Below are 20132 nucleotides of genomic sequence, written 5' to 3'. Positions count from 1 at the left end.
AAAACATAGACTAAATTTTCACCATCTTCCCGGTTCCCTTCTCCCTCTCTTGCTGGCCCCATTTGTTGCAGTTTAATTAGAGAAATTATAGTTTCTAACTTATCAGATTATAGTTTCTAAAATTTAGAATAAGTTGTGAACTTGTTTGTTGTAATTTCTTAGAAGTTGTAGTTAAACAGTTATGGTATTTAATATCATAAGTTGTAAAATAATTTATTTTTGTATAATTGTCCGTATTACCCTAGTTATAGAATGATAATTTAAAAATTAATTAGTGTATATGTATAAGTTTCAAGTGTTATAAAAAAATTAATTAGTGTATAGAGAGAGAGGAAGATAGCGAGAGAGAAGAAAAAATCTGAAAATGGAGATGACGGTGGAAAAAAGACACCTTGATTGTATGGACATAAGAGTAATTTTTTGTTAAAAATAAAAACAAAATTATCAAAAAATGTGACTGTTTAATTAGAAATTGTAAAAGTTGAAATACCTCAGTTTTGAAAAAATCAGTTTTTATCCTTTCTAAAAATTAGTAAAAATTATAAGTTAGAATTTTAAGTTAAAATAAATACTATATTCCTATTTTTTTAAAGTTAAAAATTAAAAATTACCAACTTTTAAGATGCAAAAAGAGGCCAGTCTCCTCGTGTCACTCTCTATCTCCCGGCAACATCTCCTTAGCGCGCGCGCTCTCTCTCTCTCGTTCTCTGAATGCGTCTTCTTCTGTCCTCACTCTCCAACGTCTCCTGCTTCTCTTTCAGCTGCGTCTCCTCTCTCTATCTCGACGTCTCCTCAGCTCCCCCTCTCTCTCCGGCGGAGTCTCTTCAACTCTCTCTTTTCGACTGCGCCTTCCCTTCGTGAATCTGGAATCTTAAAACTGTTGCTGCTCCATGCACTTAACAAATATATTGAACGCAGGAAGAATCGAGATTGATACAAGCCATGCTTAATCAATGAATGGACAAGCAAATGCAAAACTCAAATGCGAGTTACTTCAAACACTTTAACCATTTCATTTTAATCATACATCTGCATATAAGTTTTTGCATTTGCAGAAGTGAAAACCCAAAAAACCCTATAATTTGCAGCAACGAGAAAAAAAATTCAAGATCCAAACCCACTAAAAACAAAATCATCAATCAAGCAATCATTCAAGACGCAGCCGCCAGACCTGCATCCTCCTTGTTTTCTCCGAAGAACTTGTCAACAATCAAAACCATATCCTCCAAACCAACCCCAATGCAGAGCGGATTACTGGGTTTCCTCACAGATTCATCCCCACCCACGATCCAACCCAAAACCGATCTCGGAGAACGACAGGTCCTTCGAAAAGCCCCTTAGCAATTTCAGCCTCTTCTTTATCGTCTTCTTCGCCTATTCCTCCTTAACCTTCTCCTTCTTCTTGCCGCCGAACGTGATTGCCGCCGGAGTGGCCTTAGTAATGCTGTCTCTACGCGTTGTCGCAGAACCCCGAATTCGAAAACCAGCAAAAGTTTCGGGTCCCTGGGTTTCGACGACCGGGAAGCTGGAGATCGACGCAGGTTTACGAAAGATTGCGGGTGGGCTTCGACTCCAACGCCACCGGGACGGAAGGGTCGCAAGGATTATCGACGCCGGAATGTCTCTCTTCCTCTCAAGTAATCTGCAAGAAATGAATCGGAAGCGGAGGGAAAAAGTTCTTAAAAAGAGGGAGAGAGAAACTAAAGCAAGGCCGCCGGAGAGAGAGGGGAAGCGGAGGAGACGCCGGAGAGAGAGGGAGAGGTGAGGAGACGTCTCGGTTTTTGAAATTTTTTTACTGCTGCCAGTATTTATTTTGCAGCCTTCTGCTCGTCACACGTGGCACCCTCCTATTAGCCAGGTCCACTCACGGCAATAGAATTTTCCTTTATTTATAGAGAGCCTCTCTATCTCGTTTCCAAAGTGAACTCATCTGGGTTTTGTAGCTAGCGCTAGAGTAGTGTATATCAGCCAGCAGGCTTCTTCCCCTTCAGGTGGGCTCTAATCTCGAAATATGCTGCTGTTCATTATCTCCTATACCTATATCTATATGCGTCGTTTCCACTGATGCGCTGAACGTTGATTGTTAGCTGTTCATGTCTTCAGGGTCAGATTTTTTTATTTTTTGTTCTTTTTTGTGTGATTTTTGTCTCACAACTTTATCATCATATTCAAATCCTGTTTTAAAAATGGAAAAAAAGGAGTCAAATTTTCAAACGGTTTAGTGAGTGGAAAATTCTGTGAAAATCAAAAAAAGAAAAAAGCACATTTTGCTTTTTTGATCCGTTTTTTGTGATGAGGGTTTCACCACAACTACTTTTTTTTTTCAACAGAAAAACAGTGATTTATAAATATATATGATTTTAGTAGACAAAGTTATGATCATTTGTTGAACAATTAGATATCAAAAGTTAATGGGAAGATCCTCTTTCCAATGAAACCTAGCCTTTTCTATCTTCTTTGACGTCCTTTGGAATTCTTTTTCTTTTGTGACATTGATTTCTTTTTCCCTGTCAGGAGAGGGGGGAGGGGACTGGATTTTCTTATCTGTGAGTTCTTTTATTAGGCTAGAGAAAGAATTAGGCCCATATAGGAGACATGTGTCACGGATCTTGCTTTGATGATCTCTCTCTCTCTGGGGTGAAAATTTGGATTACTACTAACATTATAAAGTAGATGTCATAATGATTACTTCTTGATGTTCTTTTACTTTTTGTGGTGAGAAATTCAATAAAACCGACTCTTGAGGAGTTGATACCTTGTCAAACAACTATTAAGATGCGGAATGGTTGTGTGAAGAAAATGCAAGGCTCAACTTCAGACAGGATCAGTTACCTTCCTATCAATGTGATAGAAAAAAATTTAACGTGCATGCCAATAAAAGATGCAGGAAGGACAAGTGTTTTGTCAAAGAAATGGAGGTATAATTGGGTGTCACTTCCCGAACTTGTATTTGATGATGCATTCTACAGAAAATCGATAACAACAACCAGAAAATCAGGATTAACATCCGGAAAATCGAAGACAACGTCAACAAATAAGTTTTTGTTGACTATTTGTCAAGTTCTGTTACTCCATCTTGGACCAATACTCAAGTTCAAGCTACACTTATCTGAATTGGAAAATTGTTCTGCTGTTGATCAGTTGATACTTTTTGTATCAAACAATGGTGTCCTGGATTTCATCCTTCATATAATGTATGGTGTGCGTTATAAGTTGCCATCCTCAGTGTTTTCATGTCTGCAGTTGGAGCATTTGGAACTACATCATTGCATGTTTGTTCCTCCTCCTGGATTTAACGGATTTAGCAAGCTCCTCTCCCTAGAGCTTCGTGATGCTATCATTACTTGTGAGGCCTTCTCTGGTTCGATTTCCAATTTTGCCCACTACTTAAAGAGTTGAAACTTGTTGATCCTTATAGCATCAGTTACTTTGAAATTACTGCCCCTAATCTTAGGTGCTTATATTATAGAGGCGATATCAGTTATATATATGTTTAAAAAATGCCCCTAACCTTGCTAGAGTTTCAATTTATTTGCTTTATTCCATGAATAATGTAAACGTATCTAAGTGGGTCACACTTTTTGCTGGTCTACCTGCCATTGAGGTTTTGGAATTAGAGAATTATCGTCTCCAGGTAACACTTTATAAGTTTATTTTAACCATTTTCATTCGTTTAATTAATTACTTGTTTGGGGTCGAGGTGATTATGCAATATTTCTTTACTTATTTACTTGTCCTGTTGCTAGTTGTTTCCTCAAAGTGACATACCGAGAAGACTTCCAGTTGATTTGAGCTACCTTAAAATTCTCAACTTGGATACATCTCTGGATAGCGTCAGTGCAGTTTCAAGTATTCTCTGCTTAATTAGAAGTTCTCCGAACTTGGAAAAATTAAATATTTGGGTAAATAAAAGTCGGGCTTATTCTCTGCGTATTATGTTTCATATATGTTTATATAATATATACCTTTACAGTCTTTAAGTTGAGAGCATGGTCTCTTCTTTGCACATAAAAATCGGGCCTATTCTAGAAGATTTTGAAGAGCAAGGATTCTTGGATATCTCTTTAAATCGGCTTCAAGAAGTGGATTTGCGAATGCCATGCAATCGAGGGTTTCAACTGGAGTTAGTTAAATATCTGTTAGTCACATCACCTATTCTAGAGAAAATGGTTATTCAGCCAATTTATAGTAGAAATTACGAAATACTGATATTTTGGAAGGCGGTAACACAATTTAGGCATTTGTCACCTCTGGCAGAAGTTTTCTTTGAATTTGGAGAAAAAGGATTACGTCCTTATTGACCAGCCGTGGCTTCAGTTGTTGGGTGGAAGTTGATATTTTCTGATCTTGCTCTTTGCTAGGTCCAACTTCAGTCAATAATTTATGAGTTGACAACAATAAATTTCAAAGTAATTGAAAGTCAACGCTGGTTATAGCATTTTGTAATCCTTTAAACTCTGAGCATGGTTTTTACTTTGTAAATCAAACAAAAAGATTGATAATAAAACGTAGTTATCAAATATGTAGGGCTCGTTTGGATGCATAAAATATTTTCTGTTTTTCAAGTTTAATTTTTTATTGAGTTATATAATTTTTTATTATAAAATATAAAATTTAATTTTTTAAAACTGTAATACTATAAATTAGAAAATATATTTTTGATATTTTTAAAAATAAATGCTATTTTCAATATATATATATATATATCTTTAGTTCTTTCACAATTTTGGACAAATATTTTTTGAAAAAATAAACGATAAGAAAAAAAAAAAGCTTATTGATTCGCAAGGCATATTTGTTGAAAAGATACAGCCTTTGCAATTGTATCTCTTAAACTCTTATACATCGTAACTGGATTCGCAAGGATTATCGACGCCGGAATGTCTCTCTCTCTCTAGTAGTCTGCAAGCAATGAATCGGAAGCGGAGGGAAAAAGTTCCTAAAAAGAGGGAGAGAAACTGAAGCAAGGCTGCCGGAGAGAGAGGGGTGCGGAGGAGACGCCGGAGAGAGAGGGAGAGGTGAGGAGACGTCTCGGTTTTTGAAATTTTTTTACTGCTGCCAGTATGTTTTTTGTAGCCTTCTGCTTGTCACACGTGGCATCCTCCTATTGGCCAGGTCCACTCACGACATAGGGATTTTCCTTTATTTATAGAGAGCCTCTCTATCTCGGTTCCAAAGTGAACTCATCTGGGTTTTGTAGCTAGCGCTAGAGTAGTGTATATCAGCCAGCAGACTTCTTCCCATTCAGGTGGGCTCTAATCCTGAAATATACTGCTATTCATTATCTTTTCTACCTATATGCGTCCTTTCCATTGTTGCTGTATGTTAATTGTTATCTGTTCATGTCTTCAGGGACAGATTTTTTATTTTTTGTTCTTTTTTGTGTGATTTTTGTCTCAGAACTTTATCATCATATTCAAATCCTGTTTTAAAAATGGAAAAAAAGGAGACAAAATTTTCTTACGGTTTGGTGAGTGGAAAATTCTGTGAAAATCGTGCACATTTTGCTTTTTTGATCAGTTATTTGTGATGAGGGTTTCACCATAACAACTTCTTTTTCTGAAAAGAAAAACAGTGATTTATAAATATATGATTTTAGTAGCCCAATTGCACAAGTTCGATTTATCTTATCAAGCAGACAAAGTTATGATCATTTGTTGAACAATTAGAATATCAGAAGATAAAGCGAAGCTCTTTCCAATGAAACCTAGCCTTTTATATCTTCTATATATGACGTCCTTTGGAATTCTTTTTCTTTTTGGGCATTTGATTTCTTTTTCCCTGTCAGGAGAGGGGGAGGGGACTGGATTTTCTTATCTGTGAGTTCTTTTAATTATTAGGCCCATATATATAGGAGATGTGTGTCACGGATCTTGCTTTGATAATCTCTCTCTGTGGTGAAAATTTGGATTACTAATAATATTATAAAGTTGATATCATAATGATTATTTCTTGATGTTCTATTACTTTTTTGGCAAGAAATTCTATGAAACCCAATCTGAGGAGTTGGTACCTTGTCAAACAGCTATTAACATGCGGAATGGTTGTGTGAAGAAAATGCGAGGGTCAACTTCAGACAGGATCAGTGACCTTCCTAGCAATGTGATAGAAAAAATTTTAACGTGCATGCCAATAAAGGATGCAGTAAAGACAAGCGTTTTGTCAAAGAAATGGAGGTATAATTGGGTGACTATTCCCGAACTTGAATTTAATGATGCATTCTACGGAAAATCGACAACGACAACCAGAAAATCAAGGACAACATCAACAAATGAGTTTTTGTTGACTATTTGTAAAGTTCTGTTACTCCATCGTGGACCAGTACTCAAGTTCAAGCTACGCTTATCTAAATTGGAAAATCTTTCTGCTGTTGATCAGTTGATACCTTTTCTATCAAACAATGGTGTCCGGGATCTCATCCTTCATATTATAAGCAATAAGTGTTATAAGTTGCCATCCTCGTTGTTTTCGTGTGAACAGTTGGAGCATTTGGAATTGCATTGTTGCTCGTTTGTTCCTCCTCCTAGATTTAACGGATTTAGCAAGCTCCACTCGCTAGAGCTTCATCATGTTAGCATTACTTCTGAGGTCTTCTCTGGCTTGATTTCCAATTGCCCACTACTTAAAGAGTTGAAACTTGATGATATTCCTGCTGGCTCCAGTTGCCTTGAAATTACTGCCCCTAATCTTAGGTGCTTATATTATAAAGGCGATTTCAGTATTATATGGTTAATAAATGCCCCTAACCTTGCTAGAGTTTCAATTTATTTGCCTTGTTTCATGAATAAAGTAAACGTATCTAAGTGGGTCACACTTTTTGCTGGTCTACCTGCCATTGAGTTTTTGGAGTTAAATTATTTGCATCTCGAGGTAATGTTTTATAAATTTATTTTAACCATTTTCTTTCATTTAATTAATTTCTTATTTGGGGTTGAGGTGAGTATGTCATGTTTCTTAACTTTACTTATCCTATTGCTAGTTGATTCCTCAAAGTGACTTACCAAGAAGACTTCCAATTGATTTGAGCCATCTTAAGATTCTCAATTTGGATACAATTCAAGATAGCATCAGTACAGTCTCAAGTATTCTCTGCATAATTAGAAGCTCCCCGAATTTGGAAAAAATAAATATTTTTTTTCGGGTAAGTAATGATAAGGTTATGTTTCATGTGTTTATAATATACCTTTGCAGTCTTTAGGTTGAGAGCATGGTCTCTTCTTTGCAGACAGACCGTGATTGCATAATAACAACTCTAGAACATGTTGAAGAGCAAGGATGCTTAGATATCTCTTCAAATCGGCTTCGAGAAGTGCATTTGAAAATGGCATGCAACCAAGGGTTTCAACTGGAGTTCGTTAAATGTCTGCTAGCCACATCACCAATTCTAGAGAAAATGGTTATTCAGCCAATTAATGCTATGAATCACGGAAGGTTGATGTTTTGGAAGGCGGTAACACAATTTAGGCGTTTGTCACCTTTGGCAGAAGTTTTCTTTGAATTTAGAGAAAATGGATTATGTCCTTATTGACCAGCCGTGGCTTCTTTTGAGTGGATATTGATCTTTTCTGATCTTGCTCTTTGCTAGATCCAGGTTCAGGCAACAACTGGAATTTGACATTCACTCACTCTTATTTCTGTTTTGTGAAAGTTGCAACTTCCTTGGTATTTGGCCTAAGTATGAAAATTTTGTAGATATTTGCCAAATACTTCATGTCATGGATCACTATTTAGACAAGAAATGCATTTTGCCTGTGTTTATTTTGGAAATTCAGCCTTTACATTCCTCTTTGAGCTGTTTATTTATTAAAAAAAATATTCTAATATAGTAAATCTAGCAAGTCATTTCTTAAAATATCCAAATATTGTACCTAATAAGATGCTTGCAACATATAAAGAATAAAGCACATGTTTTATATTTAGATAAATTGTACTCATACCTCATACGATTTTGGTTATATATAATAAGAGCGCTTAGTTTGAAATTATCTTTAGAGATCTTTTGATTTATTTATTTATTTTTATCTAAACACTTCGTACAAATACAATTTTAGAAATGGCTGTAAAAATCTCCGTAACTTAATTTTTTTTATTGAATACCTCAACCAAAAACATTTTTAAATTAATGGAAAAAGCGTTGAGAAAAAAACAAGACTTAGAGATCTTTAAAGACATTTTTATACTATAAGGACATTTATGAAAGTGACCAAAATCACTAGAGTTTAAGTGCAATTTACCCTTTTGTAATATCATAAAAGAAGTATGTTTTATATTATTTGTATTAAATATTTTCATAATTATTTGTTCCTTAAAACGATGTATAATCTTATGCATTTCATCCAACGTCATGCCCGAAGCTCGTTTTTGCCAAAACTTGTCTAGCAAATCCCAAATCTCAACCAAAAAGAGGCAAATCACAAGCTTTTCTATGTTGTCTTGTCGCTTTTGCTACCAACGCAATGTCTTTCTTATTATTCCTTCGTTCCTTAAACTTGTTGCCTTTTGATTGCTATCTTTCTTGTTGATTATTGCCAATGGTACTAATTATAGCAGCAGTAGTTTCGTTCAGTCTTCGGTTTTCTCCTCTATTTCATGAAGGATGTTAGCATCAACTTGTGGCCTTCTACTTTTGTAAGCCTCAATGGCTTTAACAGTTTGACCGCGTATAAGTCATTTGTGCAGCTGATTTGTTATGGTGCGTTTGATAGTTAACTGTTTGGCTTAACATTTCAAGTTATACATTATTCCACTGAAAAGCTGTTATAGCAGCGTTTAGCAAAAGCTGGTACCCCTAGCTTTGCCAGAAAATGCTGGTAAGTTGACTAATAAAAATACCAAAATACCCATCGCGCCATCACCTATCGCCTTCTTCTTCTCTGATCCACCGGTGCCGTCTCCTTCTTTTCCAGATTCGTCGTTACCGCCTTCTTCTTCTCCAGATCCCCCGGGCTTTCTCTCCAGATTAGGCGTCGTCACTGGTGGGTCTCTTCCTTGTCAAGCCATCGTCGCCTCTACTTCCAGTCGGGCCGTCGCTAGCCACTCATTGTCGTTATCTCATCGTCCAACGACCTCTTTCTTCTAGATCCGCCCCCTCTAGTATATCTCTTTCTTTCATCAGTTTATATATATATATATATGTTGTGTATTATTTTTCTTTTCTTAAATTTATATGTATATATTTTTTTTATAATTATATATAATTTATTAACTCGTAATTGTAAGTATTATATTAATTAGAAATTAATTTATAATTTATTTGATCAAAAATAGTATTTTTATATTTTTTAATTATATTATTCAATATCATGTCTATTTTAGACAACTTATTAACTTTTGCAAATCAAACGCATAACAGATAATTGACAGTTTAAAAGTATATCTATTCAAACACATTATCAATTTAAACACTATCTAACTTTTAAGTTAAAAACTAAATCACTTAAAAAGCTATTGAAAATAAAGGCTAAGCCAAGCAGCCTCTACGTATATTGATGTACTTAAATCATACTTAACGGTTGGTGATGGATTTCAGTTTTTTCCCCCTTTGTTGTCGGAACTTGGATGGCTGGATTGAGCATATTGGCCTCAATTTTAGCATTGCATTTGCCTTCATAAAGTTGATAGGCTTATTATTGTTTCTTTTGGTTAAAAATTGGAACAAATAATTAGATACATTGCTAAAACAAGGAATGGAAAAAAAAGAAAGCAAAGAAAGAAAATACTTCTCAAAGGTTAGGATTGCTATCAGTTGCTTGAAGGCCATTGAATGTGTATGGCGAATACTTAATACACACACATATATATAATATGTATGTATGTATTCGTTTGTTAGAACACTGAATTCATTTAAATGAGTAGTTCTCATATATGATTTCTTCACCAAGGGATTATTATTATTATTATTATTTTGTTAACGCATCATTACGAGCATCCCCCACAGCTCGGCCCCACGATTCTTGCGAGAAAGGTAAATCAAGGTACTCAGTAGCCAATTCAACCCCTTGCATTTCCACAAACGTGAGAGCAGCAGATAGTCTTTCAACATTCAGTATTGTCTTGACTATTAAGTTTTCTTCCTTAATCAGGGCTTGAACACAGAATTTGAGAGCCCAAAGAATAATACCCAATATATTTTTCCTTTGCCAATTAATCTATGCCCTGTGGGCTAATTTTTTTCCTATCTTTGCTTTAGTTTCAGCAGGCAGGAGGAGTAGGCGCACATTTGAACAAATAATTGTTAACAAACTGACGTTCTTTCGATGTTATTGACTGTTATTGTAATTAAATATAATTGTTGGCTGGTATAATACCATACCACTTAGGATTGGATTGTGTAAATACAGAAAATAGAGGACACAGATGTTTAATATGGTATGGCCTGAAATGCCTCTGCCCATGATTCCATGACAAGGAGATGATCTATTAAGATAGTATTTGTTAGAATGAATAAGATAAAATTCTATTAAAATAATTTATTAATAAAGTTTAAAATAAATTATCCAAATAAGAGAAAGTGATAAATTTATCTTAAAAGTTTAAGATAAGAAGTCGTGTAACTTTTTTTCAAAAATTTTAATAAACACAATCGAAAATATTTTTGTCTAAATTAAGTATGTAATTTTGGTTAACAAATACTACTAAGTATGTAATTTTGTATGACTAAATCATAAACCATTCCATGGATAGTTTAGCACCTATAAATTATGAAGCGACCCATATAAAGGAGCATTCTTTAGCTTGCACTTTGGCTATCAATATCCCATATAAAATGCACTCTCTAGGTGTTGCATTAATGGCTTTCACATGGTACCAGTGACAAACATCCTAGCGCGCGCGCGCGCACTTGGTACTTACATCTTGGCTCCTCAGTCTTGCACTCCCCCATAACACACTTGGGCACACCTAGAGATGGTGATGGGAAATGGGCCGGTCGGCCTGCCTCATAGCTTGACCCGGTCTAGCCTATTACTGTAGCAAACGGGATGGGTTGGCCCGCCCAACAAAATGAGGCCAGGGCCGGGCGGGTAATATGTGGCTCGTGGCCCGGCCCGACCCACCAAAATGGCCCATGGGCCAGCCCACCAACTAGCCCGTTAAAATGGCTCGGCTCAACCCACCAAAAAATAAAAAAAATATTTAAAAAATTATGTTTCCTGTAAACATAATTTTATTGTAATGTTTGTAAACATAATGTTTATTATGTTTGTAAACATAATTTTAGTGTAATGTTTACAGTAAACGTCATAATTTTATAAACATCAAAATTATAAGTAAACATTAATAAACATATTTTAAAAAATATTAGTTACATTTAAAAAAAATAAAAAAATAAATTTAAGAAAATTAAAAATAAATGGCTCACGGGCCGGCCCAGATAGCCAAGCCCACAGGCCAGTCCAGTAGGCCTATGGCCTGGCCCAGCCTAATTTGACCCATTTATTAAGAGCCATAGGGCTGTGCCGGGCCCAAGTTTCTATTTCCTTGGCCTGACCCAGTCCAACCCGTCTCTCTTGTGGGCCAAATTCAATCCGGCCCACCAAATGGGTGGGCTAAGCGGGACGTGGGCCGGCCTGGCCTAGCCCGCCCATTTCTCATCTCTACCTAGAGATTTGAGGGGTAACCTAGTGAAAATCATGTTGTGTAAGGCCATCACAACTATACATGAGTTAGTAAAATGAGAAAATTGAAGTCAAGGTTTTCTTATAGGCAAAACTCTTAAAACCATGGCTTAGAGTTCACACAAAATGGAATTTTGAATTCCCAGTTTAATCTTGTAATTACAATACTTTTTATGAGCCTATGTTAATTATTTTGATAATAATTTTGTTCAAAGAAATGAATTTTGGATTCAGTCTTACAAATTTTGGTTTACTTTTAAGAATACACGTCACCATTGCCTTTATTATTTTGATAAGTTATTGTTTTCTTCTTTGTAAAGGATGATCTAGACTGAGGTTTGCATTCTATATACCCGGCAAAGAAGTGAGAGATAATATACTGCTATTATCAGTTGTCGTGACTCCATTTTTTTTATTACTAAAATTGATAGTTATTTATATTTTAAATTTCTATTTGGATTTCAAGAATTAATGAACTTTTATTTACATGCTGATCCTTTACAAATTATGAAAGATTTACGAAAATAATTATACAAAAGTTAGAGGCTCATTACTTAGATGATACGTAAGCGAGGTGATTACTATTATAATTCTATGATCTTTGTTGGTCATGACTTGCTGAATAATAGTATACCAGTTCATTCCCGTGCGATGAACGAAAGTTCATATGTATTGAATTTATTTAAAATTGATAACTTTACGACCATAAATTCCATTTGCAGATTTTAAGAACTATATATTTTTCACAAATTAATAATTAATTTAACATATAATAGATATAAATAGCTTATTCAAAATATTAAATAATATGACAGCATATAATAAATTAGTAACATAACTAATAAAAATATAAAATATAATAAAATTTTCAAAAAAAAATATGACAACATATGATAAATATAAATAGCCTATACAAAATATTAATTTTGTCAAAATAACTTAAACGACTTATTTAAAATAATTCAATTTTACCTAAATAACTAATTTAACATAACCTACAAATTAATTATTTTTCAAAATTAAGTAATAACATAAACATATATAAGATTTGTACTTTTTTTGCATGGTTTTGAAACTAATTAAGGGTTTTAGAGTTTTAGGTGGTAGCTTTATTGAGAGAGAATGAGAAGTAAATTATGTGAAATAAAATAAAAAATTAAATTTATTTTTTTTAAAAAATTTATTTGGTAGTCGGTATTTGGTTGTATTACCTTATATCTCAAGATTTTTCCCGATTTAAAAAAAGTCTATTTTTTCTATAATTTATTTTAATTAAAATTTTATATTAATATTTAAAAATTAATAATATGAATTAGATCTTGTGTCTTCATATACTAACATGCTTACACATTCTCCAAACACTATTTAACTATAAAAAAAATCATTTACAGATTTCAAGAACTATACATTTTTCACAAACTTAAACTTAATTAATAACCTATAAAAATTTTATTTTGGGTAAGAAAAAATAAATAAAATATAATAAAATATCAAAATAAAAAATAAAAATGAGTGAAAAAAAATTTGACGATTAATTTGTTATAAGATAGATATAGGTATGACTTGATGCTAAGCGACACAGCAGCATGTAAGATATTGACATGTCATGTGGGACATGGATGCTCCTCAGTCACTTTCTAAGGTGTCCAACACATCATGTCTTTTCACTTTCATGTAGTTTTCAGTGGAGAAAATTACTGCTTGTTATTAGCTAACTTAATTAATTTAAATATAATTCTATTATCGGATTTTACTTTTTTGTATAAGCTACAGTATTACATGTATAATAATAACATATAATTAAATATTATGTCCCTAAATTATAAAACTCATGTAATTTATATAATTCAATAATTAAACGCATACTTGAATTCATAAGAAATTAAGTTATAAAGAGAATTATCAGTTAGTTAATGACGAAAATATCATAATCTAATTTTTCTTACTTTACCTCAATTCTAATGATAAATACAAAATATAAATATAATTATTTTTATTTATTAGATAAAAAGATAACTAAATCCCTTATTTATAATAGTAAAACCAGTCTCTAATCAAAAAATTTTAAGAGCTATCATTCATATCTTCTAAATCAAATAGAATTATAAAGTAATTAATTATTTTATTAAATTCTTTAATTATTTCACCAAATTAACATACTTATATTTAATATTAAATTTAATTATTTTATCAGATAAATATCATAATATTTGATAAAATATTTATAAGATGTGAAATATTCTTTTAAGCTGATAAGAGTTATCAAACACTTAAAAGAAAAAAGCTCTACAGCTTATAAGCTATTATAATAGCTTAAAAGCGGTCAAACCGCTGAGCCAGCACTCTCTTCACTTCCCCTCCTCTGCGTGCTTAGTGTTAAATTTAAATTTAATTTCAGAAGCTACCAACACATGTTCTTCTTACTGTTCAGTTCTTTAATTCAAAAAGTGAGTAATTATCCTACAGAAATATTAATTAACATTATCCTACAATTAAACGAAGCTTATAAGATAATATTACCGGGTCCGGCATGGAATTTACAGAGAGCCTGCCTGTCTATCTCGTTGCCAAATTGAACTCATTTGGGTTTTGTCGCTGGAGCCAGGGTTTCTATCAGCAGGCTTCTTCCCCTTCAGGTGGGCTCTAATCTCGAAATATACTGCTATTCATTATCTATTCTACCTATATGCGTCGTTTCCACTGATGCTGTATGTTGGTTGTTAGCTGTTCATGTCTCCAGGGACAGATTTTTTAGTTTTTGTTCTTTTTGGTGTGATTTTTGTCTCAGAACTTTATCATCATATTCGAATCCTGTTTTAAAAATGGAAAAAAGGAGAGAAAATTTCTAAACGATTTAGTGAGTTGAAAATTCTGTGAAAATCGTGCACATTTTGCTTTTTCGATCAGTTATTTGTGATGAGGGTTGCACCACAATAACTTTGTTTTCCTGAAAAGAAAAACAGTGATTTATAATTATGTGATTGTAGTAGCCCAATTGCACAAGTTCGATTTATCTTATCAAGCAGACAAAGTTATGATCATTTATTGAACAATTAGATATCAAAAGATAAAGGGAAGTTCCTCTTTCCAATGAAATCTGATCTTTTTATATCTTCTATGACGTCCTTTGGAATTCTTTTTCTTTTTGGACATTGATTTCTTTTTCCCTGTCAGGAGAGGGGGTGGGGGCTAGAAGAAGAATTACCTTGTCAAACAGCTATTAACGTGCGGATTGGTTGTGTGAAGAAAATGCAAGATTCAACTTCAGACAGGATCAGTTACCTTCCTAACGATGTGATAGAAAAAATTTTAACGTGCATGCCAACAAAGGATGCAGTAAGGACAAGTGTTTTGTCAAAGAAATGGAGGTATAATTGGGTGACAATTCCCAAACTTGAATTTGATTATGCATTCTACGAAAAATCGATAACAACCAGAGAATCATGGACTACATCAACAAATGAGTTTGTGTTGACTATTTGTCAAGTTCTGTTACTCCATCGTGGACCAATACTCAAGTTCAAGCTACAGTTATCTGCATTGGAAAATTGTTCTGCTGTTGATCAGTTGATACCTCTTGTATCAATCAATGGTGTCCGGGATCTCACCCTTGACATTATGAGCGATGAGCCTTATGAGTTACCATCCTCATTATTTTCGTGTGTGCAGTTGGAGCATTTGGAATTGCATGATTGCTTGTTTGTTCCTCCTCCTAGATTTAACGGATTTAGCAAGCTCCACTCGCTAGAGCTTCATGAAGTTATCATTACTTCCGAGGTCTTCTCTGGTTTGATTTCCAATTGCCCACTACTTAAAGAGTTGAAACTTGTTGATCCTGCTAGCTTCAGTGACCTTGAAATTACTGCCCCTAATCTACACAGCTTATATTATAAAGGCAATTTCAGTTATATATGGTTAAAAAATGCCCCTAACCTTGCTAGAGTTTCAATTCATTTTCCTTGTTTAATGAATAAAGTAAACGTATCTAAGTGGGTCACACTTTTTGCTGGTCTACCTGCTGTTGAGTTTTTGGAGTTGGAGTATTTTCGTCTCAAGGTAATGCTGTATATGTTTATTTCAACGATTTTCATTCATTTAATTAATTACTTGTTTGTGGTCAAGGTGATTATGCAATGTTTCTTTACTTATTTGCATGTCCTGTTGCTAGTTGTTTCCTCAAAGTGACATACCAAGAAAACTTCCAGTTGATTTGAGCAATCTTAAGATTCTCAACTTGGATGCAACTCTAGGTAGCGTCTGTGCAGTCTCAAGTATTCTCTGCTTAATTAGAAGCTCCCCGAACTTGGAAAAAATAAAAATTCGTGATTTGGTAAGTAATGACAAGGTTATGTTTCATGTGTTTATAATATACCTTTGCAGTCTTTTGGTTGAGAGCATGGTCCCTTTTTTGCAGACAGACCACATTCTCATAATGCCTACTCTAGAACATTTTGAAGAGCAAGGATTATTGGATATCTATTTAAATCGGCTTCGAAAAGTGGATTTGCATATGGCATGCAACCAAGGGTTTCAACTGGAGTTTGTTAAATTTCTATTAGACACATCACCCATTCTAGAGAAAATGGTTATTCAGCAAATTTATGCTATGAATCACAGAAGATTGATGTTTTGGAAGGCGGTAACACAATTTAGGCGTCTGTCGCCTTTGGCAGAAGTTTTCATTAAATTTTGAGAAAAAAGGATTACGTCCTTATTGACCAGCCATGGCATCTGTTGGGTGGATGTTGATCTTTTTTGATCTTGCTCTTTGCTAGATCCAAGTTCAGGCAGCAACTGCAAATTGACATTCACTCACTCTTATTTATCTTTTGTGAAAGTTGCAACTTCCTTGGTATTTGGCCTAATTATGAAAATTTTGTAGATATTTGCCAAATACTTCATGTCATGGATTACTGTTGAGACAAGAAATGCATTTTACCTGTGTTTATTTTGGAAATTCAGCCTTTACATTCCTGTAGTGGGTTAGAATAATTTTGATTGAGCTGTAAAAAGAGTTGGAATATAAACGCCATTATCAGCTGATGAACTAGTTGTGCTATCAACAATAAGGGTGACCACCCTTTTCTATTGGAATTTCATAAGTCCATTTATTTTAGTGAATTAGAAGAGTTTTGACGGAGCTGTAAGAGAGTTGAATGTAAATCATTTCTAATTGTGAAAGCAGTCGGGTTGACAATAATAAAGTTATTCTTTCATGATTGAAACGTTTTGAATTTGCATTCTAGAAGTAGTCAATATATAATAAAAATAAAGAAAATATTATGTACAAATATAATTTTTTTCAATCCCTATAAAACAAGTAATCAAGTACAGTCGAAAAGTTTCGAAAACCATTTTCAGTTATGAAGACTCGATGATGAATGCTGTTTAGAGTCTTGACCATATTTGATAAATTAGGAATTAATAAAGGGTTTTTTTTTCTAAATTTTAGCTTCTGGTTGTCCAACTTTGTAAGTCTCACTCACCCCTATACAGCTCAAGAAATTGCTAGACAGTTCTTGGACTTTGGTCAAGATACATGGAGTTCCAAAATTTTTAGTGTCCGACCAGGACAAGATTTTCACGAGTCATTTTTGGCAAGAGCTGTTCAAAGGATTGGGAGTAGAATGATGCAAGTGGCATATGTGATATGTCTACAGCCTATCACCTGGAGACGGATGGGCAAACTGAAAGGGTGAATTAATGTCTAGAGGCTTACCTACAGTGTATGTATTTTGCCAAACCCAAGAGTTGGAATAGATGGTTGTCAACGGCACAGTGGTGGTACAATTCTAGCTACCACAGTGCCATCAATAAGTCCCCATTTGAGGCACTATTCAGGTACAAGGCACCCCTTCTATCTGCTTTGATTAATGCACTCACAACAGTAACTACAGTGGAGGATTACCTACAACAATACCAGAGGATGCTACAATTGTTAAAGAAGGAACTCCCTATAGCTTAGAATAGAATGAAGCAAGTGGCAGATAAAAAGAGGAGTGACAGGGTTTTCAATGTGGGTGACAAGGTGTATCTCAAGGTTAAGAGATTCCTCCAGCACTCTTTCTCAGCAACTCCAGCCTCTAAGTTGAGCCCTAAGTACTTTGGGCCATTTCCTATACTTGCTAAGGTGGGAAACATAGCCTACAAGTTACAATTGCCAGATGGGGTACCCACTCATTCTGTGTTCCATGTGTCACTGCTTAAAAGAGCAGTGGAACCCGAGGCCACGAGCCCAAGGCTACTTATGGTAGATGAAGACATTGAGGTAACTATGGAACCCCAGGCCATTGTGGACAGGGGGGTCACTTACAAAGATACAATGCCACTCACTCAAGTGTTGGTTCAATAGAGCCACTTACACCTAAACAATGCTACCTGGGAGTACTTACCGGACTTACTGAAGCAATTCCCGCAGGCAGCTCATCTTTTGCATTTCCTTGAGACATGACTAGTACATTCATTTTAGCATGTGCCATTTTAATTTATATATATATACATATATATATCCATGTATGTTTGGCTATCCACTGAGGACTGATTCTGGAAATGGTTGATGGTGCATTTGTGTTTGTGCAAATACCAATGCTTGTTCTTTTCTTCTTTGGATGTTAAAGATTTTTTACTGGCTGATTTTATTGAACCTCCCTGTTTATATAAGGAATTTGTTACTTCCATTATGTGCTTTTCAGTCCAGTTCTTAACTTTTCCCTCAATATTCAAAGATGATGTATATAAAGGCTTTGAGAGGGAAGCAGACCTTGCAGGTATTGTGTACCTTGTAGAAATTAAAATTAATAGCACACATCACCTTAAGTAGCAATATTTATATGCAGGTAAAAGTACTTGATAGTCAGGTTGATCATATCCAACACCTTTATATCCTCAGGATTCGGTAGAGAATTCAAGTCAAGCTTTAAAAAAAAAAGGTGTTGCACCACTTCATCAAGATGAATGAATTGATAATGATGTTTCCATGGGAGTCTGCATCTTTTGGTGTTCAAACATATATGATTCATGTGGGAAGGAAGAGGGGAAAGCGACGAGACTCATATTGACCATCGAATTCTATAAAATTGTTCAGCTTTGCTAATATTTCCTTGAGTTTTGTAGAACTATAGTGGATATTGCCTTCATTGATCTTTGGTTACTCAGTACTAGAAAGGAGAAACTGCATTGGTCTGTTTCTTGAAGTATTGGCTTAGCTGATTCAATCTCATTCCCTGTAGGGTCTATTTTGTATTTACCCCCATGTTTGGGCTAGCTTGGCTAGGGGCTTCTGGTAATCTCATTCCCTGTTTGTTCATTCGATCAAGCAGCTGCAACTGTTTTTATATTTTGATTTATTGCCCCTCAATCCTCTACCAATTGAAAAAGTAATTTGATTGCCGAAGGGTGTACCAGGTATTAGTCCTTGGGTTTCAGATAATTTGTCCATTATGAGGTGAAATGTTGGAAATAAAGGGTTTAAGGGAGGGAAGACCTCAGGAGTAGATGTCTGGTTGTTCCCCCCAATTTGAATTCTTGTGTCCAGCTGTCCTTCATGGTTTTTGGTGGTGAATTGTCGTGCATCTTGGATGTGCAAAGTGAATCTATTTGCTCTGGCGTTTCTCAGGTCACTTACTCCTATTTCTGGAACTTCACATTTTTCACCAGTGCTGCTCCCTGAGTGAGGAGAGGATCAAGCTGTTATGCATGCGATGCAACTCGTAAATTTGGATCGAATGGGGTATCCAAGTGAAGAATACACAGAAATCTGGAACTGTCAAAATGGTGATGGCATAGATTATTTTCTTGTCCGAATTCTGGCATACCAAACGTTTCAGAGAGAGCCCCTGACTCCTTGACCGCAGCCTGCATACAAGAGTGATTGAAGTTGTGTCTCGAAAAGTTACATCTGCAGCTGATGACTGATCCTGTGCCTCGAATTTTCTATTAACAATTAGTTAGTTTGTTTGTTTGTTTGTTAACTCACCATGAGGGATCGCAAATTGGTTTGTTGCAGTTTTCTCTCTGCTCTTGCGTGGTGTATTGTGCAGCTAGCTCCTTTGCTATTATCGTTGCTAAATGCATAGATTCTCGTCCAAAATATTCTACTTCCTGTTCTTACTTTTCTGGTACAACAGAAACTCTTTAAACTTTCATTTCTCCTTCAGCAAAACAGAAAAATCATTTCTCCTTCATTGCTGCAAAATTGCTTTTGTTATGCAAAAGTGCTTGTCGATCAGAAAAACACATACTGAATGCGAGAAATTTCCCTCTCTATTCTATGGTTGTTGATTGCATTGCTTTATGGATCAGATTCTTACTTTTCTTATAGAGGCTTGTGTTGTTCAGGACATGCTATAGCATAGCCTGGCTCTTTTGACACCTTTTTTATATTATTCATTTTAGAGGTTGTCTTTTACTACAACGAAATGAACATTTTGCAGCAATTCTTTTGGCAACAGTTCAAACAATGGTAAGAGTTTTCTGGAGTAGCAGTTCACCCTCCCACAGCCATTGCCCCCTCTTTTG

The 20132-nt window shown here is 34.8% G+C and overlaps 2 protein-coding genes across 3 annotated transcripts; both read left to right on the top strand.

The window, feature by feature from the left end:
• Window positions 1-1975: 1975 nt before the first annotated feature.
• LOC127812661 (F-box/FBD/LRR-repeat protein At1g13570-like) lies at window positions 1976-19629 on the top strand. Of its 2 annotated transcripts, none has more exons than XM_052353157.1 (4): window positions 1976-1991; window positions 14790-15671; window positions 15784-15945; window positions 16030-19629. In XM_052353157.1, the coding sequence occupies exons 2-4, from the start codon at window positions 14865-14867 to the stop codon at window positions 16306-16308; spliced, it is 1248 nt and encodes a 415-aa protein (XP_052209117.1). In that variant the 5' UTR covers window positions 1976-1991; window positions 14790-14864; the 3' UTR covers window positions 16309-19629. The 2 variants fall into 2 exon arrangements, with proteins under 2 accessions (XP_052209117.1, XP_052209116.1); XM_052353156.1 differs by lacking the exon at window positions 1976-1991 and adding an exon at window positions 14088-14251.
• LOC127812824 (uncharacterized) lies at window positions 17587-19284 on the top strand. The gene is made up of 2 exons (XM_052353350.1): window positions 17587-17883; window positions 19150-19284. The coding sequence occupies exons 1-2, from the start codon at window positions 17587-17589 to the stop codon at window positions 19282-19284; spliced, it is 432 nt and encodes a 143-aa protein (XP_052209310.1).
• Window positions 19630-20132: the final 503 nt, after the last annotated feature.

Source organism: Diospyros lotus, chromosome 11 (assembly GCF_014633365.1).
Source record: "Diospyros lotus cultivar Yz01 chromosome 11, ASM1463336v1, whole genome shotgun sequence".
NCBI lineage: Eukaryota > Viridiplantae > Streptophyta > Magnoliopsida > Ericales > Ebenaceae > Diospyros > Diospyros lotus.
Note: the sequence above shows the minus strand (reverse complement) of the source record. Positions and strands in the feature narration are given on the sequence as shown.